The 27,466-nt window shown below is 41.7% G+C and overlaps 1 protein-coding gene across 5 annotated transcripts in view; it reads right to left on the bottom strand.

Moving 5' to 3' along the window:
- The window catches only part of zc3h18 (zinc finger CCCH-type containing 18), a 56,502-nt gene that overhangs the window by 11,107 nt on the left and 17,929 nt on the right, over positions 1–27,466 (bottom strand). For all 5 annotated transcript variants that reach the window (XM_075470760.1, XM_075470758.1, XM_075470762.1 and 2 more), the window contains exons 10-13: positions 13,777–13,959; positions 6,209–6,334; positions 3,449–3,541; positions 2,962–3,240 (exon numbers count right to left, since the gene is read on the bottom strand). In XM_075470760.1, coding sequence (XP_075326875.1) covers positions 2,962–3,240; positions 3,449–3,541; positions 6,209–6,334; positions 13,777–13,959 — 681 coding nt within the window. The remainder of the gene's footprint in view (positions 1–2,961; positions 3,241–3,448; positions 3,542–6,208; positions 6,335–13,776; positions 13,960–27,466) is intronic.

The raw sequence follows: 27,466 nt of genomic DNA, 5'->3' as shown, positions 1-27,466 counted from the left end.
TTATCTGGACTGTTGCTTGTTTTTAAATGTATTTTTTAATGCTTCTTCCACTCCCTGCTGCAATGCTTTTATTTCATGTAAAGCACTTTGAATTGTTTTGTGCAGGAAATGTGCTATACAAATAAATTTGATTTTGATTTATCTGAAAACATTAAGAGGAAACTGACTCAAAAAGCAGCTTTATTTGGTTACAGAGCGACTTCAGGATCATCAAATCATCAGCAGATGAATCACAAGTGACAGCAAAGACTCTCCTGATATTTGTTCTGGAGTCATCGTTAACATGGTTCCAACACACGCACACGTGCACGCCCACACGTGCACGCCCACACGTGCACGCCCACACAGCTTATTGAAATGCTTTCCAACAGGAACATTACTGAATGTTCGCTCCTGTTTCACAAACAAACCGATTTGAATATTCAGGCTTCACGCCCACAGCGGAGGTGCCGCTCGCTCGGCTTATTACTCGTGTCTTTGGGACAGCGCCAGCAAGCTGATTGTTGATTTACTGCCACCCGTGCAAAGGTGTTTACATATTGACGGTGGCGTCATCGCCGCTCTGGCTCACTGACAACTTTAAGAGATATTAGCAGAGATAAAACGGGCCGAGAGCTTTTCCCCTCTTTGGTGGGAACTTCTTCCTCATCCATCAACACGAGCGTGGAAAATGTTAAGAAAACACCAGATACACCACCCTGCGTTATGTCAACCGTCTGCCCAGCGCAGGGAAGTGCTGCACAAAAAGAACAACAAACCGGTACGGCGAGTGGTTTTCCAGGATAGTTTCCAGGTGCTACCCACACACACTCCCACACGAAAAGGAGAACAAACTCGCTCACACTCTGTTATTCCCTGCCCTTTGACTTCTCTTCCTCTCCCACACCAACAGTGTGTGCAACGCCATGAATGCCAGTTTTTCCCCAGACATCCACCGACGCCCACGTTATCTCCGTGGTCTTCCCCCAGACTGCAGGCACGGAGCACACCTACAGCTTCACTGCACACCACACACACACACACACACACGAGCAGGCAAATCTCAGCTCAGGGTTCCAGCTCAGGTCGGGTTGATTTTTGTCAGAATACTTCATAAACTACACCTGAAACTACACCCGACATCCAGCGTTTCTGCTCTAAGGAAACAAGGATTCAGAGAGATAAGACCTCCGACACGGCCACGCTTTTTCACCACAGAACAAAAACAGATGTTACAAAGAAAGTACAACCCCTGGAAAAAATGATGGAATCACCGGCCTCGGAGGATGTTCATTCAGTCGTTTCATTTTGTAGAAAAAAAGCAGATCACAGACATGACACAAAACTAAAGTCATTTCAAATGGCAACTTTCTGGCTTTAAGAAACACTAAAAGAAATCAAGAAAAAAAAATTGTGGCAGTCAGTAACGGTTACTTTTTTAGACCAAGCAGAGGGAAAAAAATGAAACAAAATGAAACAACTGAATGAACATCCTCCAAGGCCGGTGATTCCATCATTTTTGCCAGAGGTTGTAAGAAGCGCCAAAGGATGACTTTTACTTTTTTACTCAGCGTGTCAAAATCCCAAACAGACAAATTCGGGTGTTCAGAGGCAGTCAGAGATGCTCCAGGACTCACTTATCCACATGTGATCGGCAGTCTGAACACACCGTCCTCAGGATAGTGTCCCTTAGTGACCCCCCACTGGGCAAAATCCCAACATGGTGCATGTGTACATGCAGCTGGTGGAGTCAGACTGGAGTCTGTGAGATTAGATCATCACTTTCAGCTGTCACCAAGGCAGCTTTTTAACACCTCAGAAACATCAACAGGATTAAAGGTTTCCTCTCCCAAACAGCCCAGGAGAAACTCATCCATGCATTCATCTCCAGCAGACTCCATCACTGTAACGCTCTTTTAACTGGACTTCCCACAAAGAGCATTAAACATCTGCAGCTCATCCAGAACGCTGCTGCTGGAGTTTTAACCCGGACTAAGAGATCTGAACACATCACAGCAGCTTTAAAATCTTTACTCTGGCTTCCAGTCAGTCACAGAATAGATTTTAAAAGCCTGCTGATGGTTTACATCTGTGATGTGTTCAGAGAATATAAAGCCAGCAGAGCTCTTAGATCCAAGGACTCAGGTCAGCTGGTCCAGTCCAGAGTCCAGACTAAACATGGAGAAGCAGCATTTAGCTGTTATGCTGCAAACAAGTGGAACAAACTGCCAGTGGAGATTAAACTTTCACCAAATGGAGACATTTTTAAATCCAGGTTAAAAACATTTCTGTTCTCATGTGTCTATGCATGAAATCTGCACGATATCTTTGAATTTATCTGGACTGTTGCTTGTTTTTAAATTAATTTAAATTATTTTATTTGTTTCTCTTTATATTCTTTTATGTATTTTTAATGCTTCTTACACTCCCTGCTGCAATGCTTTTATTTTATATGAAGCACTTTGAACTGTTCTGTACGTGAAATGTGCTACAAATAAATTCGATTTGATTAGATCATAAAGAGGCATTAAGCTGGGAGTGTTCTCTCAGCATTGAGCAGAAGAAAACTACAGCTTCAACATCTTTAAACCTTCTGATGGTCCGTACAGACACTTGATAAACAGACTCTTCCTGCTTATCAAACCCTCCCCCCATGCAGCGTGCACCAGCTTACTACGACAGATCCTTTGATTAGAAGCTGGATGTGAGCTTGAAATGTAAACCAGCTTTGGTCCGATTGTTTGATGCACACCAGAGCTCACCGGTTTCAGGAATAAGTGCTGGATTTCTGGCAGTCCTGCTTTATAAACTGCTTTACTTACTGACATTTAATGGAGACATTCAAAAGGGAACTATTATCAATCGATCAAAAACAGACAGAGAGGAAGTCAGGCAGGCTTCCTCTCTGTCTGTTTTTAAATCCTCTCTTGAACTCCACCTGTGATGTAATCCGACAGCTCCACCTGTGCACAGAGCTCTTACCTGCGGGGGGGATGCTGCTGCCGCTCTCTCTGCCGGCCCTCCCGCGGGTTCGGGGGTCTCCCGGGTTCCCGTGGCGGCGGTGGTCGGCCCGCTCCGCCGGCTGCTGCTCCTCCACCTGCTCCTCCGCCCTCCCTGGGGTTGGTCGGAGGCTTGCCTCCCTCCATCGCAGGTTTGGGGGGTCGACCCTGTGGTGCACCGGGTGGAGGCGGACTGGGAGCTTTCTTCAAAGGCGGCTTTTCCCTGCGAGGAGGCGGCATGGCACCCGGCTTCGGCGGCATGCTTGGGGAGGGAAAAGGCAACTTTTTCACACGTGCAGATGTGATGCTAGGAGCTAGCATGCCAGCAGAACACATGCGATATTTCAGCTATTCAGAAATAAATGATAATCTGCAAACGTGCATTATGGTGCCAGTAAAACCCCAAGAAGGAGAAATATGAAACGGAGTGGAGAAAATAAGGCCAGCTGACTCTGAATCTGCAGATTTACCCTTTAGCCGACACTGGTGGAAGGTCCGGTTTGTTCCTGGAGTTCCTCGGCACTGCCGGACTCGGTGAGGGAGAGCTGGAAAATGATCTCGATCTACGAGAGAGTAGAAGGAGTCACTGTTGTTTCATAATGAAATCCAGCTTTGGGGTTAAATCGCATCACACAATGCTGTTTTACCCAATAACGAATATATTCAGAGTTTTGTCAATTATTTTAACTCATTTCAAGCCACTCCTGCTCCTGAACCGAGAGGTTCTGTTGGGCAGGGCGCGTCGTCTCTATGGCTTAACAAGCGCCTCCTGGCTCAACTTCATGTAGATTAAACTTTAAAAAAGGCTTCATAAAGCGGTGAAGTGTTAACGCGAGCAGCAAAGAAAGGAAAAAGATGAAAACAGAAGGGTTAAAATCACACCGAAAAAAGAAAAGAGCTAATTAAATAGGGCTGGGCAAGTTAACTCGTTAATTATTTAACGCCAATAAATATTTTATCGCACATTAACGCAGGTTTTATTATTCATTTTATTATTGTAAAAGTCTGCTGCTGTCTGCTGTGGAACAGGAAAAGAAAGTAATCGGCGGATCCACCAAACATGGAGAAGGGTACGGAACTTTTACTCGGCCATTTTCATTTTAAAGTTCTTCCAGACGGCGGAGTCGACAGAACCAAAGTCATCTGTAAACACTGCCAAGTTGAATTGTCTTCTCAGCGTAGTAGTTCCAGTCTAAAATATCACTTAAAGGCCTACAGAAAGCTGACACTACACCCAATACATAATGATAATACATACACAGAGGAACAATAATGATCATTGGACTCTACACCAAAACATTTCATAAACGCATGAAATTTGCGATTTTGAATTTGCCGCTTGGAAATCCTTCCTGGAATTCCAGACTGGGGGCGGGGCTTCCGTGCGACGTCACATGTGCCATGGTTTTTCCTGGCTGCCGCTATTGTAGTATGCTTGTTGAGTGGTGAAGGCAATAAAACGTTGGGTTCAGTGCAGTTTTTATTGCGAGTAGATGTACGAAGTGCTGTGGGTGCGTGTGTTGCCCTCAGCAGCAGCAGCAGCTCACACCACCGGGGACAGAGGAAGCAGAGAGACCTGCGGTCGGAACTTGTGTCTGTGTCTCCCTGTCCGCCTGCCTCCTCTCTGGTGAAATCAGCCGGAGCCATCCCACCGTGTTCAGCTCCCTGCGGTGCGGACACTCAGGGGGAATCCACCTGGCGGAGAGCGAACACACCGCGGGATGGATGCCCTGAAATCAGCCGGCAGAGCGATCATCAAGAGCCCCGACGTCCCGCGGCACACATGGGGAACTTCCAAGCACCAAAGTGAGTGGGAGTATACTTGTGTTTGGACAAGGTTTCAGTGCCGCAAATGTAGCAACAGTGGTGTTATCTATCAGAGATGGAGAGGAGGGCGTTATGGGATTCTGTCTCTTTGTTGCAGCCTAATGGACTGTTATGTTTTATTACCGATGACCTTTTTTTGTTCCTCCTGCTTTGGTGCCAAACAGTCCAGCTGTGTATACAGCGGTGGAAATAGCTGCACAATTACACGCTGCTTTTGTGACTCGTGGCCTAGACCAAACACAGTGTATGCTCACCAATCGGCATTCTGAAGACGACTAAAATCACCATGATCACCATCATCGTCCCCACTGCTCTCGGACTCCGACCCACTGTCACTGGCAATGGCTGGCTCGAACCTGTATGGTTCTAGCCCCAATCCCTCCTCGGTTTTTTCTTCAGGCTCTTCATTGTCTTCTTCATTGTCATCAACAATATTCGGATCGAAATTTGCCGTGAAGAAGCTGTCCAGGTCTGGCAAACTGCTGGCTTCGCTACTAGAACTACTGGGGGTTGTTCCAGCAGCTGGCACTCGAGACGTCACGCACCTGTCGTCTGCTACTTCCGGTTTGCCAAATTCGAGTCAAATGTGGTGATAGTTTATTGGGCCTAATCAGGACTATCCAGGGGCCTAAAATTATTTTTACTATTTCAGTTTTGTGCAAAAAAAAAAAATCACCTTTCTGTAGGCCTTTAAAGGCAAAACACACAACTGATAGCAGCAAGTCATTCAAGGAAACAGACAGTGGAGCGAGGCTTCTACATAAAAACTACAGAAAGATGCTGATGTTAAAAGTGTGTTTGCACAACAAATGTTATGGCACTTTCATTCATATGGCAGCACATTTAAAATAAAGCTAAATGCTAAAAGCTATGCACTACTTTTGGATTCATTTTTGGATTCTGCGTACAAATGAGATTAATCGCGATTAATCAGGGAAATCATGTGATTAATTAGATTAAACATGTTAATCGTTGCCCAGCCTTAGAATTAAAACAAGAAGTGAACAAAAAGACTTAAAGTTTCCCACAGATGATGCACCACATACACGTAGTTGGAAAAACTCCGGCCAGTCGAGGTATTTGAACATCTCTGGTCACAGAGTTGTCATGGTGACGGGGCAGCGGGGGGTTTCAGGCTTTGACATGTCAGCTTGTTTGCCATTCGTCTCGTCTGCGGACGACGTGGCAACAGGACAGAATCTGTACTAAAACTGCTCGGTTACTAAACCTTACTCTCCGTTATCTTTGCCCAAACACTGAGGAAGATAACCGCGATGAGATCACCCACCAGAGGTTGAACATTGATTCATTCAACAGGTGACGGGCAATCTCAAATCTAAGCCGACGCCTTCGGGCTGTCAAGTGAACCGCATGCCTGCGTTTAAGGTGAACTCCCGGCTTACCTGGAGCGGCTGCCACTGAAGGAGCTGTGCTGGGACGAGTGGCTGGAGTACGAGGAGAAGGACGAGGAGCGGCTGCGGGAACGAGACGAGCCCGAGCCCGTGTAGGACGAGGAGCGAGACGAAGACCTGCAACACACAGAGATTTATGAGAGCGAAACAGCGTTGGTACCACTGATCAGCATTTAAATACCAACAGAACAGTTTCAAAATGCTTCAATCAAATCTATATAATCACAAAAACACATTCACGTCTTTCAGAGTCATATAGCAGCCTTTAAATAGTCTTTAAAACCTTAAGAAGTGAACATGTCCCAAAGGACACAAAGCAACCGTGACACTAGTGTCGTTCCGATACCAAAATTTTAGTTTCGATACACCTGCCATAAATACCTCGATACTGAACCGATACCATGGCGAAAATCTAAAAAAATAATCTGGAAAAGAGATAAATAATGGTCGAACTCTGTCTCACTATGGTTTAATTTTCAGCAGCTTGCTCCTTTCCTGCAGTTTGAGCAAATTACTGCAGAGCGAGTATGAGCACAATCTCTTCTGTTAGCATGTTGGCTTTTGTCCAACATCAGCGTTTGAACAGTGAACACATTAACCCTCATACCTGATACTTCATTTCTGAAAAGGGACATTTTTGTCCCCTTTTAAAACAACCTAAAAACATATGTTAATATTTTTTTCCACTTTTTTTTTCCGGAGATCTTTTATTCCACTTCAGTTCTGATCATAACTACCAAGTTTTCAATTATTTAAAAAAAATTTAACCCTTTAAATACTGGTTTATAGGATGTAAACGCCAATTTCTGGTAAAAAAAAAACAAAACAAAACACAAAAACTGCTATATTTTCAAAATATGGAATGCAAAGTGGAATTATTGAGTAGGGATAATTATGGTCTGGGATATGTCAATTGATTAGCAACAACATTGATTTTTAGGGATTTTTCATTTTTTTGTTATGCCTGATTTAAAAAAAAAAAAAACTCCTTAATTTCTGAAAAGGTACATTTTTGTCTCCTTTTAAAACGACCTAAAAACATCATATATTAATATTTTTTTCCACTTGTTTTTTCAGAAATCTTTTCTTCCACTTCAGTTCTGATCATAACCACAAAGTTTTCAATTTTTAAAAAAAAATTAAACCTTTAAATACCAGTGTATATGAGGTAAATACCAATTTCTGTTAAAAAACACACAAAAACTGCTGTATTTTCAATGTATGCAGTGCAAAGTGAAATATTCTATGGGGGATTATTAGGTCTGGGATATGTCATTGATGAGCTACAACATCAGTTTTTACAGCTTTTTAGTTTTTCTGCAATGGCAGATTACAGAAACGGCTCCCATAGACATCACTATCTACAGTGTGAAATTAGAGGAGAAAGTACACCCCAAGTGGACAAAAATGTCCCCTATCAGGGATTAGGGTTAATGAACGACTTACACATTTAAAATACCATTTTATTTTACACTAAACAAAACAAGCCACTACATGGTATATGCCATTACACTGTGGTGGACAAACGTACGTCAGAGAATTGCAGTGAAGCATTTCAACCTTAACACTCAGAATAAATAATTAGAAAAAAAATAAAATACTTAAAATACTTTAAATCAAACTGGAATTTAGTTATATTCTATATAATCACAAAAACACATTCAGACTTTCACAGTCACGTCTTTCAGAGTCACATAAATCTTTAAAACCTTCTTAAGAAGTGAACGTGTCCCAAAGGACACAAAGCAACCGTTACACAGCATCTCTGTTGGTTTCCTTCGGTTTCACTCGGCTCTGCATCGAGCTGTCGATCAAAAAGATTTAAAGGAAACGCATTTCTGAAACGTCTTTGTGAAAAGGAGAGCATAAAAAGCTGAATAAGTCGAGTCTTTTATTGTCAGATACACAGAACAACAGAGTCGGACTGGACACCGTGCAGCAGCTACAGTGTTTCCCACACATAGACTAATTCGTGGCGGTGCGCCACAGATTAAACACCGGCCGCCACATATTGTGTTTCGTTATTATTATTTTTTTTTTAAACGCCATTTAAAAATTACTCGTATTCGTTAAGCTGCATTTCCTTTCCCTGCTCTCCCTCCGTCTCTCTGTCAGTCACGCGTCTCTCTCACATAGCACATAGCACACACACACACACACACACACACACACACACACACACACACACAGCCCCTCCCCTCCGTGCACACCGCGTCTGTCTCCATCAGCGAGATCATCCCTGGAAGCGTGGAAGCTTGCTAGCTTTAGCGTCGCGTTAGATTAGCTCAACCGAAAGAAGACTGCAGGCGAAATTCACGAAAGGTTGGTATCACGTGCACCTTTATAAAATCACACATTAAAAAGTCCTATAAAAATATTTTATATTTTTAATACAATGTTGTCCCGTCCCGTCCCGTCCCATAGCAAACAAGCGATTACGCCTTCTTTATAAAGTTAACTAGTCGCAAGTTTGCCGTAAAAAAAAAAAAAATAAAAAAATGGAGTTGGGTTGTTGAGGTCTAAACACTAGCAGCTGTGAATCAAATAAAGTAGTTTTTTTAAACTCTTACACTGAATGTTTGCTGCTTCAATCCAGATGAGTATTGAAAACTATTTTCCGCGATTGAAAAAGAGACGTGCGTGTTGAGGATGAGGAGCAGCCTGAACCGGAGGTATCAGTCTGAAACAGCTGAACAGCCCCACCAGGGTAATTAATGTTATTCATTTGTTTACAATGAAGATGTGAATATTAATACAATAAAGTTCTGTGTGACCAATTATTAACCAAGGAATTATTTTGAAGAATTTTTAAATTCTAAACCCCCCCGTGGCCCACCGACACACATTGCCTTCACATCTGTGGGAAACACTGAGCTAACATAACATAACATGCCGTAACATGCCATTTCATGCCGAATAAGGATATTAAGTAGAGGTTGCAGCCTGATTCCTTTTAACTATCACAACCACCCTCTGACCCGAGGTGTAACTGAGCCCAACGATGAGCTCAAACCACCAAATCAAATCAAATTTATTTGTAGCACATTTCATGTACAAACAATTCAAAGTGCTTCACATAAAATAAAAGCATTGCAGCAGGGAGTGTAAGAAGCATTAAAAATACATAAAAGAATATAAAGAGAAGCAAATAAAATAATTTAACCAACATCCGGACAGCCAGGAGAGTCGAAGCCAGAATGCTGCACGGCTCATTTCAAACAGGCCGATAACCTGAGACCTGCCTCAAATCTGCATTTAAGTTACGCGGATCATTTGCAACAGTAGCTCCACGCCTAACGAGGGGTGGATCTGCTCGGTGAACGCATTAATACCCAGGAGGCTTTTTTCAGTGATCACTGGCGTCCCAGAGTCGATCACCTGATGGCAGCCATCACTGCTCCTCACACCAACAACCATCTTTTCTTCCACAAGCAGCATTAAGGCTCTAGCATGGTTGCCGCGTCTGCTAGCGCGAGCGGTGTTGATGACGTCACGATTTCGTGCCGGCTATATACGGTGGCGCGAGTCGATGCGTCAGTAGTTGCAGTTTTCTCCGTCACAGAGGTGTCGCTGCTACCTGAAGGTTACCGCTACTCTACAACCAGGAAAGTGGAGAAGAAAACAATGAAGAGCAGGAACACTGTCATCAATGATGCTGCTGCAGTATCTGGATAATTTTAATTTTTTAATTCAGTCCATAGAGGTGAAGGTCTGAAGCCCCCGGCATCACCACTTGGGCTACGTTCAGACTGCAGGCCTTGATGCTCAATTCCGATTTTTTTGTGAGGTCATGACGTAACTGAAACTTTATGTGCTTCCCAGATAGAGACTGTTGGGAGTGAAACTCCTGAAAAAGCTGTGGAGCTGGATTCTTAGTTCATAATTCATAGTTCTGGCGGCCTGTGAGAAACTCATCACGTAACGTTGCGTTGTAACTAGGATACAACTGAGAGGAGCAGGAGAGAAGAATGGCTGCTGCACCACCTGTCACTCCCCTGGTTGACAAACTAGTTTCCCCTCTTATAAAACATTCACTTTTAAATTTAACAACCTGTGCCAGGACAAGGACAGCCACGGCTCGCTTCTGATAGGGTCCAAACTCGCTGACAACATGAAAGGCTGCCTCTATATCCATCCCCAGCGGAGCGAGCAGGCGTCTCTCTGAGCTAGCATCGCAGCCGAGAGGAAAGGCGCGAAATGGTAATCCGTCACTCAGTGATTTCTTTTCTTTTGTTTTTTTACTGGACATAACGACACAACTGGAGTTCGAGAAGCATTGAGGGATTTATTTAAAAGACACTGGTGTAAAAACACAATTATAAGTCTGCTCCCGTTTAATTCCTTTTATTTGATTATTGTAAAATTGCTGAACAGTAACATTATTGTTATGCATTATTGTTTATGTTACGATTTTCTATTATTAAAATCTGTAATGAATGACATTTTGTGTTCTCTTTTTATTTAAAAAAGTACCGAAAAGTACCGAAAGTATCGAAATACATGTTAGTATCGGTACCAACATATTGGTATCGTGACAACACTACTTACTATTAAGCTCGACTTATAAATAATTAACCTTTAAGACTGGTACGATGCTTTTCTGTATGCACGGTATTAACTTTTTCCTCTTCCACTGTGCAGCCGCCTGACATGACACGGTGCCGTTGTCAGACGAGGAAAGAAATCCTATTGACAAGTTAAAAATAGACCATAATGTGTGCGTGATTGTATTCAGGAAACAGAGATTATCTGCTGCAAGTTTGGCAAGACAGCAGTTAGCAATGATTGATGATCAGTCGTGTGTACACTGAGAACCATACTACAAACTTCCTTGAGCGTGAAATATTTCTAAATTTGTTGGCGTCCAGCCATGTTTCCAGTGAAGATACGGCTGACTTCACCAACATCTTCAATCGGTCCCTTGCCCAAGCCGCCATTCCATCTTGCCTGAAGACATCCACCATCATCCCGGTCTGAATGACCATAATAACAGGTGTGAGTTAGCCTAGCAAGCCAGACCCGTACAGCAAAAAGCTGTACAGGGGTCTAGTGACGCTGGATAGCAGTGTGGGCGGGATAAACGGCTGTCTGTCAAGTTCAACGCCACGCAATAGGATGGCGCAACAACCAATCAGAGCGATGAAGAAGTTTTACGTAGTCAACGCGACGGAATTTACATTGTGGTTTGTAGTCTATGGCCTGAAAAGCTGATTTCCCTTAAGCTCTAAACTCTGTAAACTTTAGCAACATTTGAAACATTTTCAGGTGAGAAAGTAGTCGTTTAGATCCCCAAGGTGTTGAAAATCTGACAAAATACCGGCTATTTACAATTTTGTTCCCACGAATTCGGCGCTGCTAAAGCTAGCCGCAGTGAGCAACGCACTTCCGGTTTTGCCGTTTTGACTACTCTCGTCCCGTTAACGGAATTTGACCATTCAAATTCCTTACCGGAGAGTTTTGTCAGCTCTGAGACGAAGATCGGCCCGCTGTCTTCGGTACATCATGCTCGCAATTGACTGGGGATTGCTGTAAGTTTACTTCGTTTCCCTATAAAGCTAAAGAGAGGTAGCTAATGGAACTTTTTTTTCCTTTTTTTTTTACCTCTCTCTGGAACTACACACTGAAACGTCGCACCTCTGTCGTCACTATGTAGCCCGGCCTTCGACCCCGCTCCTCACGATTTGATTGCCTCGATCAAGTTTTGATTTGGAACGTTGCAAAACGACCACAAGTGACTAGACTAGCCCCGGAGCAAATTCCATTTGCGGTCGCTAGGGGCGTCTAGATTTCTAGGCTAGGTGTGAGTGCAACTGGTCTATAAAGTGCTTTGAGAGGCTGGTATTAAAGCACATCAAAACCAGTCTCCCATTGACCCTGGATCCGCATCAGTTTGCCTACCGAGCGAACAGGTCGACGGACGATGCCATCTCCATAGCTCTTCATACAGCCCTAAACCATCTAGAGCACAGTGGTACATATGTGAGGATGCTCTTTGTAGATTATAGCTCAGCATTTAACACAATTATCCCTGACATCCTCATCAGGAAGCTGTCTGACCTAGGCCTCTCCTCTCATATCTGCCGCTGGATTATGGACTTTTTAACCAACGGGCCCCAACATGTGAAGCTCGGCCCCCACAACTCCTCCACCCTCACTCTTAGCACCCCTCAGGGCTGTGTGTTGAGTCCCCTGCTGTACTCATTGTACACCCATGACTGTAAGCCATCCTACCCCAGCAACACCATCATAAAGTTCGCAGACGACACCACACTGGTTGGACTTATTACAGGAGGAGATGAAGCGGCCTACAGATCTGAGGTCCAAAGACTAGTTACATGGTGCACAGAAAACAACTTGTCTCTCAATGCTGGGAAAACCAAAGAACTGATCATAGACTTCAGAAAGTGCAGAGCCGATCCCCTCCCTCTTTTTTTATCAAGGGGGACCCTGTGGAGAGGGTACACAGTTTTAAATTCTTGGGAACACTGATCTCGGACCAACTCACTTGGACGGACAACACCACAGCACTGGTAAAGAAGGCACAACAGCGCCTGCTCTTTCTCAGACTTCTTAAAAAAAACAACTTGTCTAAGAAGCTGATGGTGCTCTTCTACCGCTCCACTATAGAGAGCGTCCTGATGTACTGTGTGTCTGTATGGTACGCTGGATGCTCTGCAGCAGACAGAAAACGTATACAGCGAGTAATCAACACAGCACAGAAGATCATTGGTTGTCCTCTACCCTCACTAGAGGAAACTGCCAACTCAAGACTGATCTCAAAAGCCCAAAAAAAAAAATCACAAAGGACTGTTCTCACCCAGGTCACACACTGTTTGAACTCGTGCCCTCAAGGAGCCGTTATAGATGTCTAAAAGCAAGAACTAGCAGGTTTAGGAATAGCTTCTTTCCTAAGGCAACAACACTTTTAAATGAAGCTAAACTTTTTAATGATGCAGATTGCACATATGTCACTTAGCACCTTGCACTTTATGCTCATCAGATCTATCTAGTCATCTATTTATTATCATTTATCACATGCTTTTATTCTCATCAAACATGCTGCTGTTGATATGACAAAAATGGGGGATATTTGCAATGTTTGCATGTGGATGTGTGTGTGTCTGTGTATGTATGGATTGTAAAGATGGACTTTTTAAGGGTATATGTGTTGACGCACTTTACTAGAGTGGCTCTATGAAATCTCATTGTACTAAATTCAATGACAATAAAGGCATTCAATTCAATTCAATTCAATTATTGTTACGCATCGCTGTTGTGCAACAAACTCAGATTTCTTTCACATCTCACATCAGCACACGTAGTTGGGCTTCTTATACATATTCTTTCTGCAAGTAAAACGACTTTAAACCAATTTAAATAAGAACAAACAGTGTAGAATTCATGGTATCCAAAATTCAATGGGAAAAATCGATTGAAAAGCATGTAACGAGCCCCAAAATGCATTTTGAAAATGCCATAAAAGATGTATTTTAAACAGGACCTTGATAAAAAATGACATAAAAAGTGTCATTTTTGTGGTGTCAAGAAAAAGTTGTTACCTGGAGGAGTTGGACAGAGAGACCGAGGAGCCTGAGGGGCGATGTCGCCGCCGGCCTCGTGGTGGGGAGCCCAGCAGGGGGCGTCTCCTGGGAGACTTGGACCGCCGCCACGGGTCCTTCCACTCATCCGGTCGCCTCATGACTGGAAGCAGCTCCTTCTTTGAGGGGGGCTCCATCGGCCTGCTGGGAAGGTGTGATCGACAGTCTCAGTCAAAAGGTTTTAATAATTTATGCACAATCGCAATAAATTAGCTGGAAGTGCAGAACCAGAACCTGCTGCTTATACTGCATGAGCCCCAACCAACCAATGGACCATACCTGGTACCATATGGTTCCTTACACAATCTATAAGGAACATGCCACCATACAACATATCTGTTTATATAACACATCTGAAGACCTTCACATTCATCAAAAACACAGATAACAAGAAAGAAAAGGGTTAAAAATGAAAGATGATAATAATCAGTCATCCACACTGTTGATGATGAACAAAATGTTCCAGACTCTTTTAGCATGATTGTAGTCTGACACAAGAGGTGAAACATGGAAACTGTTGTGATGCGATGCTGTTGCTGCCTGGAAGGAGTAAGGCTTTAATCATCCAAATTAAAAACCAGCTTAACAAAACAATAAGAAACAAGTAGAAAAAAGGGTTTTATTATCTTATTTAAAGTAAAAAACAACTTTGTTATGCTACTCAAAGCAGGAATAAATGGAGAAGCAGCATTTAGCTGTTATGCTGCAAACAAGTGGAACAAACTGCCAGTGGAGATTAAACTTTCACCAAATGGAGACATTTTTAAATTCAGGTTAAAAACATTTCTGTTCTCATGTGTCTATGCATGAAATCTGCACGATATCTCTGAACTTATCTGGACTGTTGCTTGTTTTTAAATTCATTTAAATGATTTTATTTGTTTCTCTTTATATTCTTTTATATATTTGAATGCTTCTTCCACTCCCTGCTACAATACTTTTATTTTATTTGAAGCACTTTGAATTGTTTGTACATGAAATGTGCTATACAAATAAATTTGATTTGATTATAAGATGGTTGACGTGGACAGGCTTGTTATTATCAGCCCATATGTAACAGTACAACATGGCCGACCAAATTGGAAGTGGGCAGGGTTGCATGGTCCAACTGCAGATTGCAGCGAGACAGATTTGCTGATTCTGTGGTTCTGAAATCTGGATTTTATTAGAGCAGAGCGACAGTCTGGAGACGCTTTCAGTGAGCCGACTCGTAGTCTCAAAGGGCTGATTTTCAGTCCCAGTTTCTGACCAAAGAAACAGAAAAACATGTGAATGAGAGCAGCTTTATGGGGAGTTCAGCTGGATTAATGAACTCTTTAGTGTTTTTACTGAAAGATGCAGAAAGATGGAAGTTTGGAGCCTGAACAGAGCAGCTCGGACCAGCTGAGTGTTTCCATGCAGGAGGGATCCAAACCAGCTGGATCCTCTGGGGCTGCTGGGACTCTTTTACAAGCTAAACTTTGAGTTTATGATTCCAAACATCTTAAAAGTGTTGGCCGAACGGCAACATTAAAACGCTTGACAACGTTTTTGAACAAAGCTTTAAAAGGTTGCTTATATACTCTTTGTGAATGGCTTGATGTGGCACATGGAGCAGCGTTCAAGATGCCCGCAGAGCGAAAAACAGCTTCAGCAAACCTGAGCACATGAATTCTTGAATTAAGCAGACCAACAGTGTCTCTGGATCTTTGACCGCAGAGGCCCCTGACGTAAGCAGCTTTTGTTCCGTCTCTGGAGCTTTTTGGAGCTGTAACCGGAGCCGTTTCCAACAGAATAGATCTAATTTTAAGTCGGGCACAGGCTCTGAACAGGATATCTAATCTTTTTGGTTCGTGCGTATAAGAAACAGCAGAAGCTCAACTAAAACTTCAACGTTTTACGCAGATAAGGTGCAACCACGACTGGATAATGGCTGCTGCCTCAGTTGGCACCAGTTCTCTCTGTTTAACCAGTAATGCTTCGACTCTCATCCCATTTCAGCTACATTTATAAACACTGGAAACAGTGTTGTGATGTCACCATCTGACCTCTCATAGTACCGTGAACAGCTCCAGTTTGGAGGGATGCACATAAATATCTTTCGGCATCTGGACTCACTGGCTGTGTTCGAAACCGCATAGTACTCCTACTAACTTTAACTTTTTTTAAGTTCCCGGATGCATACTAGATTCTCTAAATGTTGGGTATGCATCATGAGGTTACTACTCATACTCAAACTACCCAAGATGCAACGTAACGTGACGTCGCCGATCGTCATTTCCTGTCAAAACGGCAGTTTCAAGCTAGCTACAACGAGGGTAGGTTCACTTCCTGTTTTCAAAACAAAAGCACCAATTGTATGGTAATGGCTTTCCCTATGATAAAAGGCAACGGGTATTTTATTTTGTGAAAATAACAGGAAGTGCGTTGCTCACTGCGGCTAGTTTTAGTAGCACCGAATTCGTGGGAACAATATTGTAAACAGCCGGTATTTTGTCAGGTTTTCAACACGTTGGGGATCTAAACGACTACTTTCTGTCTGAAAATGTTTCAAATGTTGCTAAAGTTTACAGAGTTTAGAGCTTAAGAGAAATCAGCTTCAGGCCGGCTGATTTCGGCTCGGGCAGGAGCGAAATGCATTGTGGGTAAACGCTCTGCAAACTGTCTGATCGATCAGTATGCAGTATGGAAGTATGTAGTATGTAGTATGTAGTATGGAAGTATGTAGTATGTAGTATGGAAGTATGCAGTATGTAGTAGGCGGTTTCGAACACAGCCTCTGTTCAGCGTTGCGAACACTCACTGTTCTGAACCAGTGGTGCAGCCCCAGGTAAAAATGTACGTGAGAATGTACACGTTTGTTGTGGTTTGACTCAACAAGCTGCAGTTAATCTGGACCCTTAAAACAAGACATTCAGACGCGGTTACTAATTTTCTCCCATAAAAACTGTCGTCACATGCATCTCAGAAACATTCAGGAGGAGCCGAAAGGGAAGAGCCTGCAACACTTAGTCAGGAGCCATGAGACACAGCTGTATCACACATGCACACATCTGTTTTAACATGCCTCCATGTATAAACTACAACATTGTGACCTTTGCCCTGAGTCCATTACTCATTTGTTCTGGATGTGTCATCATTGTAAAGATTTCTTTATGTCTACATAAATGATATCTTTAGAAGATACCCTGCAGGCTGGCCCTGATCCAGATCAAACTACAGGTCTGCAGGAACTCTCCTTAACTCGTTAATCATCACAGTTTCCTTTACTTCATAATACTTATGAACCACAGGAAAAAAAAAGCTCCTTCGTGACATCACAACAATGTGGTGTCAGAGGATGATAAGAATCTAAACGCTGTGTTGGTCACACCCGACCAAATGTTTGAAATGTTTTGAAAGAGATTCAAGATTCCAAACTAAAAATAGGATAAACTGATAGTCTAAATAATTTGTTCTATTTAAAAAGGAAAATGCCAGCGAGTGAAATAATCCCTCATTATCAATCTGTCCTCAAAGATAAAACAGTAAAACACAGCAGTCAACAACATCATCACGTGTTTGGAGACTACATTGCTGGAAAAATTTAATTCGACTTTTTATAACACCCAAAATTAGGAATAAACATACTTCATTACCACAGCCATGTTGGAGAAGCTGTGGAGATGTAAATGTGAACCATTCACATGTGTTCGGTCCTAAAATCACAAAATTCTGGGAAGATGTTCATTTGGTTATGTGCAGAATTTTGGGTTATGTTGTATCCAAGTCTTGTACATTATTATATCTTGGTGTTATTACGGAAAATGTTGTGTTGAAAGATGATAGATACATATTGAAAATTATGTTAGTAGCCTGTAAAAAGGCAATTACAAGAAAATGGTACAAGACAGACAGACCCACCATCCCAGGAAGATTGGTTGAAAGTTATGGACGAAATGCATATTATGGAACAACTGACTTATAAAATAAGGACTCAAGAAGATCAATACTGCCGGAAGTGGGAGAAATGGACCGAATACATAAAAACGACAGGACAAGGACCATCACAATGACATCGAAAATTGAACAAACTGTAGAAACATGGTGATCCAACATGTTCTTTTTCACTTTTTTGTTTTTATTTGTTTCCCCCCACTCCCCTTCCCCTTGCATAATGTTCTAAAGAAAAACAATAAAAAGAAGGTATAAAAAAAAAGAAGATGAAACAGTAGTTTGGGATTCCTGTAACAGGATAAGAGCTCATAACCTCAGTGAGACGACTGGAAACTCAACAGGAAAGGTCGCAGTGCAGAAACGCAGCCGTCCCACGTGTTCATCTCCTTTTTAATCATCCCGACCAACATTAAAAGTGTGTCGGAGAGCCCTCTTTTAAACATTTCTCATCAACACTGAACACAATTCAGCAGAAACAGTTAAGTTTCAGCTGAATCCACATTTCACCCATAGTTTCTGTTAATTCATTACCAAGGATCAGTCAGTAAAGGTAAATAAACTCCCTCCTTCAGTCAGAAAGCTGCACCTTAATATACGCAGAGACGCAGGCAGCAAACAAAGTGTTATGTTGCAATCCTCGGTTTTCCCTTTTTTTATTTATTTTTTTCTGCCTACTTTATTCACTTACTTAACTGAAGGTAACCATATTTATGTCTTGTCTTTGTTCTTTTTCTTTTTTCTCACCCTGTTATCCAGCTCAACTGGGTACACTAACCTGTTTATATAAAGTAATAGGGGTCTCTTGGATGGGTGGGATTATTGGTGTTGGGTTATGCAGAAAAAATAAAATGTGACTCTTTGGATGTATTGTTTACTGCAACTGTGAATCAATAAAAATATTATAAATTTTTTTTTTGTTTTTTTTTTTTTTTAAAGCTGCACCTGAAGGCTGCATTAGGTCACCAACACCCTGTTGTTCACACCGTCTGTTTCCTCTCATAAGTCACATCAGCAGGTCAGCTTTCTTTGTGGGTTCAGATCGTTTATCTGAGACGCTCAGATCGTCTTTATCTTTTAAAAATCAGTCTAATCAGTGTTTCCCACAGAATTTTTGGAAACTATGGGGGGGGGGGGGTAAATTCACGCGGCGTGAATTTGTGCGACTGCAGATTTTATTTTATTTGATTGATTTGCACACATTCATTCAAATATAACAAAAAAATACACAATAAAACACAACAAATTAAAAAAATGGAATGTGTGCTGGAGATGTCTGAAAACCCTTGTGGGCTTATAAGGAAACCTCATCTTGTCATTAAAACCCAATGATAACAATTGTAATAGAAAATATTTACAGGTTAAAACTAAACTTCATGAAAAATATGAATGGATCATAAACAGTGAGGACTTATGCCTTTTTGAGAAACTTGAAAAGGTTTTCCTTGATAAAGGGTGTGGGAAGTACACAATGAGTTCAGGAACACATCAGAAGTGGTTTGGTGTTGATATCTTTAAAAACAAGAGAGCTATTACAAAATAAAAATCTAAAATGGAATTAACTATGCACACTGAGTAAATGTTCTACCTAAAATGATTTTTCTGGAAACTAAAAGGCTGTGAAAGCTTTATAGTGAGTTCACAAACCCATCCGAAGTGGTTTGGTGTTCATTGGTTGAATAGCCAGTGAGAACAAAAAAAAGGCGTTGCACTTTTGCGACGGTCCCTAAGCGCTCCGGCTGCCGTAGTTCACTTAGAAGTATATTCGGCGCGGTTACTCTGATCTTTCAGGCTTACTTTGGTGAGTTGATAAAGCCTGTGGTATGTTAGTCTTAGTTTTCTGTAAATATTAATACCATCCTGAGGCTAATTGGTGCGGTTTTCGTGACGCTATTACAATTACAAAGCTGGAAAATAGGCGAATGTCGAATATAAAACCAACTTCACCCCGCTCCGCGTAGTCGGGACGGTTGAACCACACATGCGGGACGGATGAAACACCTTATTTTAAACAGAAACTATTGAGCTTACTATTTTTTTAAGCAACATACCGGACAACATACTAGTGTACTCGTCATTGCTCAAATTTCACATTATTTCTCATAATATAAATAGGTCAAAAAAATATGTTTGTCAACGAAATCACGATGATTACAGCTGACCTTTATGCACGCGCACCCACTAATCTATAACGTGTGTCAATCGCCCCGACAGCGACTAATAACACATAAACCTTTTTTGCCACTAAACTTCAAAACTCTGACATTGCACACTTTAGGACATGTTTAATTACTAATTCACCTGTTGTATAGTCATATTGGTTGGTTTTCGAGGAAATCGCTGTGTTTCAAACGATTGGGATTCGGAAACTATGGCGGCCAAAAGGAAACTATGGCGGGCCGCCATAGTTTCCTCAATGTATGGGAAACACTGCTAATTCAGTATTTAAGCTAAGCCTGGATAAGCAGCCTCCGTTAAGCTAAAAACTACATTAAATTAGTGTTTGTTCAGAGACTGTTGGTCAATCTCTGGAACAACTATTCTGCACGTGTCCTGAATGCCACCTTAACATCCACCGTTCTGCTTAATCAGGTTCAACGTGCGGTCAAATTAAATCCGTCTCCTTTTATTCGTTCATCTTTTGAATGCGTGTCGATGAGAAGGCCAATTCTGTGCTGAGCTTAGGTGGTTTTTTTTTAACCGTTTGGACACACCTGGTCTGAGAATTTCAGCATAAACTGACAATAAATGTGAGTGTTTTCCCACCAGTAAGAAAGATAGAGGGGAAATATGGATAAAACCAAGATGTCAGTGTCAGTGACACAGCTGTATCACACATGCACACATCGTCTTTAATATGCCTCCATGTAATTTCATTAATTGAGTACTTTAAAAATCTCAAGACCCTTCCATAAGCCTATGGAGCCCTGAGATATATATTTGATTTTGCCTAATTATTGACATGTTCTTGAATATGTAATGCCCCCATTGTCTGCCATTATTATTATTTTTATTATTATTGTTTATTTATTTTTCTCAATTTTCTCATCACTGTATGGACACTTTAATTCTTACTAGCATTACTACTATCATTATTATGGTTTTTCCCTTTATTTATTTAATTTATTGCATTGTTCATTCATTTAATTTATTTATTTAATTTATTTAACTTTGCTATCTATGCTTATATATAGTTGTTTTTTTCCCCTTTACAGCAGTATATGGGTGTTGTGGGTGGGTGGGTTCTGTTTGTTAAAAAGAAAACAAATCCAATTCAAGATATTGTATTTCAATGAATCTTACTTTGTGCTTTCTTGAATAAAAAAATATACCAAAAAAAAAATATGCCTCCATGTATAAACTACAACATGCTGATGTGACATGCTGGCGTTTCCATGTCTGCAGAAATGATATCTTTAGAAGATACCCTGCAGGCACCGTGCTGGCTGTCCCTGATCAAGATGAAACTACAGGTATGCAGGAACTCTCTTTAACTCGTTAATCATCAGTTTCATTTACTTCATAATAATTATGTATCACAGGGAAAAAAAGCTCCTTCGTGACCTCACAACAATGTGGTGTCAGAGGATGATAAGAATCTAAACGCTGCGATGGTCACACCCGAGAAAAAACAACAACTTGATCATCAAAATGTTTGAAATGTTTTTAAAGAGATTCAAGATTCCAAACTAAAAATAGGATAAACTGATAATAATTTGTTCTCTTTAACCCTTGCTCATATTTGAAGAGAGTCGGGCACATAGCGACGTGGAAGAGGATGATGTCTCCGAATATGGGGATAATTTAGATGTCAATTCAGAGTGTTCTGGTTCTGAAAGTGAATTTGAAGATGGCCTTCAGTCGGAATATTGCACCACAAGGAGCACCACAGGTGGCTGCTGGAGCAGCCCGAGAGCCAGAAACTGGAAGAGCCTCACAGATATATTTGTGTAAGAATGGACAAATTGAACGGTCTTCGTCCCCAGTGAGAGAGCTTCCATGTATTCTCCAAGATGAGCATGATTTATGACACCCAAGTCTTGAGTATAGTGGATTATTAACATCAATTATAACCTTATTCAAATGTTTATTATCATATGTGCAGTTAGAAACGTGTTTCCCTGTACAATGAAATTCTTTGCTTTGTTGCCCGCACTGGACGTCCAAATATAATAAAAGATAAGATAAAATAAGCATGCAACAACAATATTATAACAGGATTCTTAAATAAAATAGAAATATAGAAATAAAAATATAGAAATATAGCCCGTGTACATAAATGTGCAGTAGTGCGCTACATTAGCTGTCTTTGTGCAGTAGTCAGCAGTAAGGTGATTGTGCAAAACCTAATGACAAAAAGAGTCGTCACGCTTCCATTGTTGTGTTCTAGTGGAGACCGATTGTATTCATTAAACATATACGTTATCTCAGTTGTTTGAAATTGAGATAAAGACAATATATGTTCATGTTTTATGAAGTAAAATTTTATGTTAGAATTGTTTTTAAAGGCCCAAATATGTCCCGGGTCAATTTGACCCGAGGGACACCAGAGACTGCAGACAGAGCGCTAACAGGAAAGGAGGAGGATCACAGAGCTGCTTAACAACAGATGCTGTAATCCTGGACATGTTGCCACCAAACCTCTCTGCTACAACTTTCTAAATGTTTGAGCTGATTTTTTTTGCATATCTTTATCATTAATTCATACTTTAGCAATATCACCCCCCTTCTTGGATAATAATGTGTTAATTAACTGATCAAACACTGAAGATCTGTTGTTTTTATACAGCTGAATGCAGATAATTATGATAATCAACTCAAATAATCCTGATACGGCGATTCTTTTATAGTTTTGAGAGACGAAACAAGGTTATTTTTGTCAAGTGTTGAAGGATGGTGAAGAGTGAACGAAAGGAGGTTTATAAAAATGAGAGTTTTAGTGGAAATGTCTGTTTATGAAGGATTCTATCAGGAAACAGACTGACATCAAATGCAAATCTTCAGCCGAGGTGAGCATCACGCCCACTCCTGGACGAGCTTTTACTACATCAGATTTAGGAAGTCATCAGCAGAGCGCTCCACTTAATCTCAGCAGAGTTTACTAACAACATTGAGGGGATTTTCCCCAGCAGTCATATCAGTATTTAATTTGGTGAAAATGACCTCAAGATTCAACCGTTTATCTCAATGTGTGAAACAAATATTTGTTGGAGGAAATTAACCGTAGGAGTGGATATTCCCACTGAAGTCAGGCGTTGGGGAGACTTAAGGAAACTGTGCAACGCAACACAGCAAACACATCATCCGAACTCGAGCAAACTGAATAAGAGCACAGCCTACGTACGTGCCAGTAAAGACACGTCCTCCAGCGAATAATTCCACAGGTGTGATGCAACACCAAACACGTTACCTCACCAGTTAAAAATAGAACCACAGGAGCTATTTTTGTCTCCGTCTCATCAACCGGTGCTCCGTTTCAGGAAGGAATGGAGAGTAAACAAAGCAAGTTATAATGAACCAAGTTGGAAAGCACAGGCTGCTCGGGTGACAAGCTGGACTCAGAATGACCCCAGTGATATTCATTAACTGTTCCTGTGTGAAGTTCTCCCGTTTTGTCAAACATGTTGGTTTATTTTCTACCATTTGTTATATTTGTGGTGATTTCATGGTGTTAGAATTTACTCCCGTTTTTATTTGGGGCGGATGTAGTGACTTGCCGGATCTTCTTTTTTATGAATGTCGTTTTTTGACTGGTGAAGCTGAGCTGTTGATTACCTGGCGAACGGCACGGTCAACTGTATGGTGCTAGCATGTAAAGCATAACTGCTTATACAAAATAAACCAAAGAAAATACAGTGATCGGAGGGTTGAGCTTGAGTGTGACACTGTCTCAGTCACAACACCCTTTACGGTGGGAGTTATTAGGCTAAAGTAGATGGTCTAATAAACCGTACAGTTCCTTTAACCTTTTCAGCAACGGGGACGTTTTTTCCGGACAGACCAGTTCTAAGAACGGTCCCCCTGGAATTTGTAATAACTGTCCTTCTCCAGGGGAACTGTTTCAGTTTGCATTCCCACATGAGTCGGTAGTGCTGGGCGGTATACCGGTTCACACCAAATACCGGTTCGCAATTTCATTATGATATGAATTTTTAATATACCGCCATACCGGTGTATTTGATTACATAACGGGGGAACGCTGCTTGAGATTGTTTGAGACGGGACCCTTTTCAGTGTTGCGCTTCTAAACATGCATGTTTACTGTCTATGGGTGCGAGGTGGTAATAAGCACTTGCGTTACGCGAAGGTGGATAGCAGTGTTTCCCACACATAGACTAATTCGTGGCGGTGCGCCACAGATTAAACATCGGCCGCCACATATTGCGTTTCGTTATTTTTTTTTTTTTTTAAACGCCATTTAAAAAATACTCGTGTTCGTTAAGCTGCATTTCCTTTTCCTGCTCTCCCTCCATCTCTCTGTCAGTCATGCGTCTCTCTCACATAGCCTACTCACTCACACACACACACACACACACACACACACACACACACACACACAGCCCCTCCCCTCCGTGCACACCGCGTCTGTCTCCATCAGCGAGATCATCCCTGGAAGCGTGGAAGCTTGCTAGCTTCAGCGTCGCGTTAGATTAGCTCAACCGAAAGAAGACGGCTGGCGAAATTCACGAAAGGTTGGTATCACGTGCACCTTTATAAAATCACACATTAAAAAGTCCTATAAAAATATTTTATATTTTGAATACAATGTTGTCCCGTCCCGACCCGACCCATAGCAAACAAGCGATTACGCCTTCTTTATAAAGTTAACTAGTCAAAAGTTTGCCGTAAAAAAAAAAAAAAAAAAAAAAAAAAAAAAAAAGTAGTTGGGTTGTCGAGGTCTAAACACTAGCAGCTGTGAATCAAATAAAGTAGTTTTTTAAACTCTTACACTGAATGTTTGCTGCTTCAATCCAGATGAGTATTGAAAAATATTTTCCGCGATTGAAAAAGAGACGTGCGTGTTGAGGATGAGGAGCAGCCTGAACCGGAGGTATCAGTCTGAAACAGCTGAACAGCCCCACCAGTGTAATTAGCTGTTATTCATTTGTTTACAATGAAGATGTGAATATTAATACAATAAAGTTCTGTGTGACCAATTATTAACCAAGGAATTATTTTGAAGAATTTTTATTTTTAATTCTGTTCTCAATCTGTAGAAAATGCTGTGAACACCTAATCATGCATGAAAAAAAAAATACCGTGATATGTATTTTTGGTCATACCGCCCAGCACCATGAGTCGGACCTGATAGGGACTGATGCGACGCAGCCGTCTGCGACAGCGACGTGTTACTTTAACGCCACATTCAACAACAAAACAGAACAAAACAAAACCTGCGAAAAGTAAGGAGAGAAGAAAAAACAGCACCAAGAAGCTAACATGGAGAGCGGGGAGGCCACCGTGTTCATGGTCTGCATGATGGTGATATTAATCATGGACGATCACATGGGGCGTCTAACATGGAGGCTGGCAGAGCTCACAGAGAGTCAGGAGACGCAGGATGGAGCGCAGGCCGTACTTCTTGGTTTCATGAAGGAAGGAGAGCAGAGCGCCGCAGACAAAGGAGACCACGTGGAGGTTTAACTTATTAAACACGCCAAGGTTGTGTCCGTGTCGTATGAGGAAACATTTCAGCCTGACAGCATGACAAGGGGCGGGGCTACCGACCACCAAGGGGTGGAGCTACCAACCACCAAGGGGCGGAGCTACCGACCACCAAACACCTCCGTCAGATGTGTTCCTATGGAAACCAGAACAGACCCAGCTCAGGAGAAGGAGCTGAAATGGTTCCAGGAACTGAGGGTCGTGGTCCCTAGTTCCCGAGGGCCCTTGTCCCTAGTTCCCGAGGGCCGCGGTCCCTAGTTCCCGAGGGCCGCGGTCCCTAGTTCCCGAGGGCCCTTGTCCCGAGTTCCCGAGGGCCGCGGCCCCTAGTTCCCGAGGGCCGCGGTCCCTAGTTCCTGTATGTCCGAATGAGGGGAAAAAACGGCCCCGTTCCTGAAAAGCTTCTAGGAACTACAGAAGGTTCCTACAGTGGGGATGCGGCTTATCAAGGTCCCGACTCATGTGGGAATGCAAACTGAAACAGTTCGCCTGGAGAAGGGCGGCTATCAGAACGGCGTTCCAGGAGGACCGTTCTTAGGTGTAAAGGTGTAGAAAAGAAAAGGTGTAACCGCTCTGCATCAAGCTGTGCTGCAACGCAGAAGCAAACAATCTTAACCTCACGTTTCTGTATCTTCGTCTGTAAGTGTGCCGAGGTGAGACAGAACTCAACTCAAACTTTATTCATAGAGCACATTTAAAACAAAAAAAACGAGGTTGACCAAAGTGCTGTACAGGATAAAAGCTGCATTAAAGGTAAAAGTGACTCAGATAATGCAACCGTTCCAAGCAGTTAAAATCAATAAATACTAAAACACAGTGCAATAAAATAGAATAAAATAAGTTCAAATAAAATACATTAAAATAAATAAAATAAAGATGTAAAACAAATCAAGGTTATCAGCCAGGAGTCTACTTCAATACGATTAGGATCTCAGTGATCTGGCGGGGGAGTAACAGCCAGCTGAACTGAAACACAATCCACCTGAAAGACTCACCGCTGGACAAAACATGGGCGTCGGCCGCTATTAGAAAACAACGTGGGCCTGAAACGTCACCGTGATTGTTTGAGCTCTAAAAGGCTGAGGATGGAAAGTTCCAACGTTTCATAACCAGAGTGTGACTGCATGTGAAAGCAGGAGAAATGTGCAACCACTCGCATTATAAGTCACTAACCGTGGAATGCATTTAGATTAGGTTTTTATGATTCAGGCTTGACTAAAGCTACGTATTGCTTAAGGTAAAATGGACTTAAATTTTCCACTTGAACAGGATAAAGTGTCAGCTGAAATGTACCAGGATGGGCTGTGGGTCAGGAGTCAAATGTTGAAGCTGTGAATACAGGATTATATGATAATTACATAGAAAATGACCCTTTGAGCCAGAGTTGACCTGATAATTAATTAAAGTTTGAGCAGCGATTCCCATAAACGCTCAAAAAGCAGCAGCTTCTCCATCAGTTTAATTATCCTTTGTTTACTTACAATTACTGACGTTTTTTCACATTTATATATCGTCATCTTAGATCTTATGAAACACCAGAAAGAACCAGCAGGTGTGACTGCGCAACAGAACAAAGAGAGTTTATTTAAACATGTCGTCACAGCTTGCAGGGAGAAGGCTGTACAGGCTCCCGTATCCGGTCTATAAGCCGCCTCAGTTTCATGCTCTGAGCCAAACTCAAAGGCTTTGAACTGTTGCTACATTTAAGATAAAATTATATAAATTATTCTATTTTATCACATCGTCAATAAAAATCAGATCATCCCAGCATGTTGTAAAGAAAGAGCTTCATCTGTCCCACAATTACATTACAGACAAATATTTGGGTTATAAACTGAAAATTTAAACTCAAACTCTTCATAGATACTAGGGATGCAAATTATCGATTAATTCATTAATCATTAGCTGACTGATCTTATCGATCGACTTACAGTTAATTGATAAGCGGCGTTTTTCACCTGAATTTCAGTGTTTCAATAGGGCCTTTAAAAATATCAGCTAGTTAAAACACTGAATTCAAAAAGTATATATTATATTATGATAATTATATTGTATTATATTATATTACATATTCCTC

Source organism: Odontesthes bonariensis, chromosome 7 (genome assembly GCF_027942865.1).
Source record: "Odontesthes bonariensis isolate fOdoBon6 chromosome 7, fOdoBon6.hap1, whole genome shotgun sequence".
Classification (NCBI taxonomy): domain Eukaryota; kingdom Metazoa; phylum Chordata; class Actinopteri; order Atheriniformes; family Atherinopsidae; genus Odontesthes; species Odontesthes bonariensis.
The sequence above is the reverse complement of the archived record's forward strand: the minus strand, read 5'-3'. Positions and strand labels throughout refer to the sequence as shown.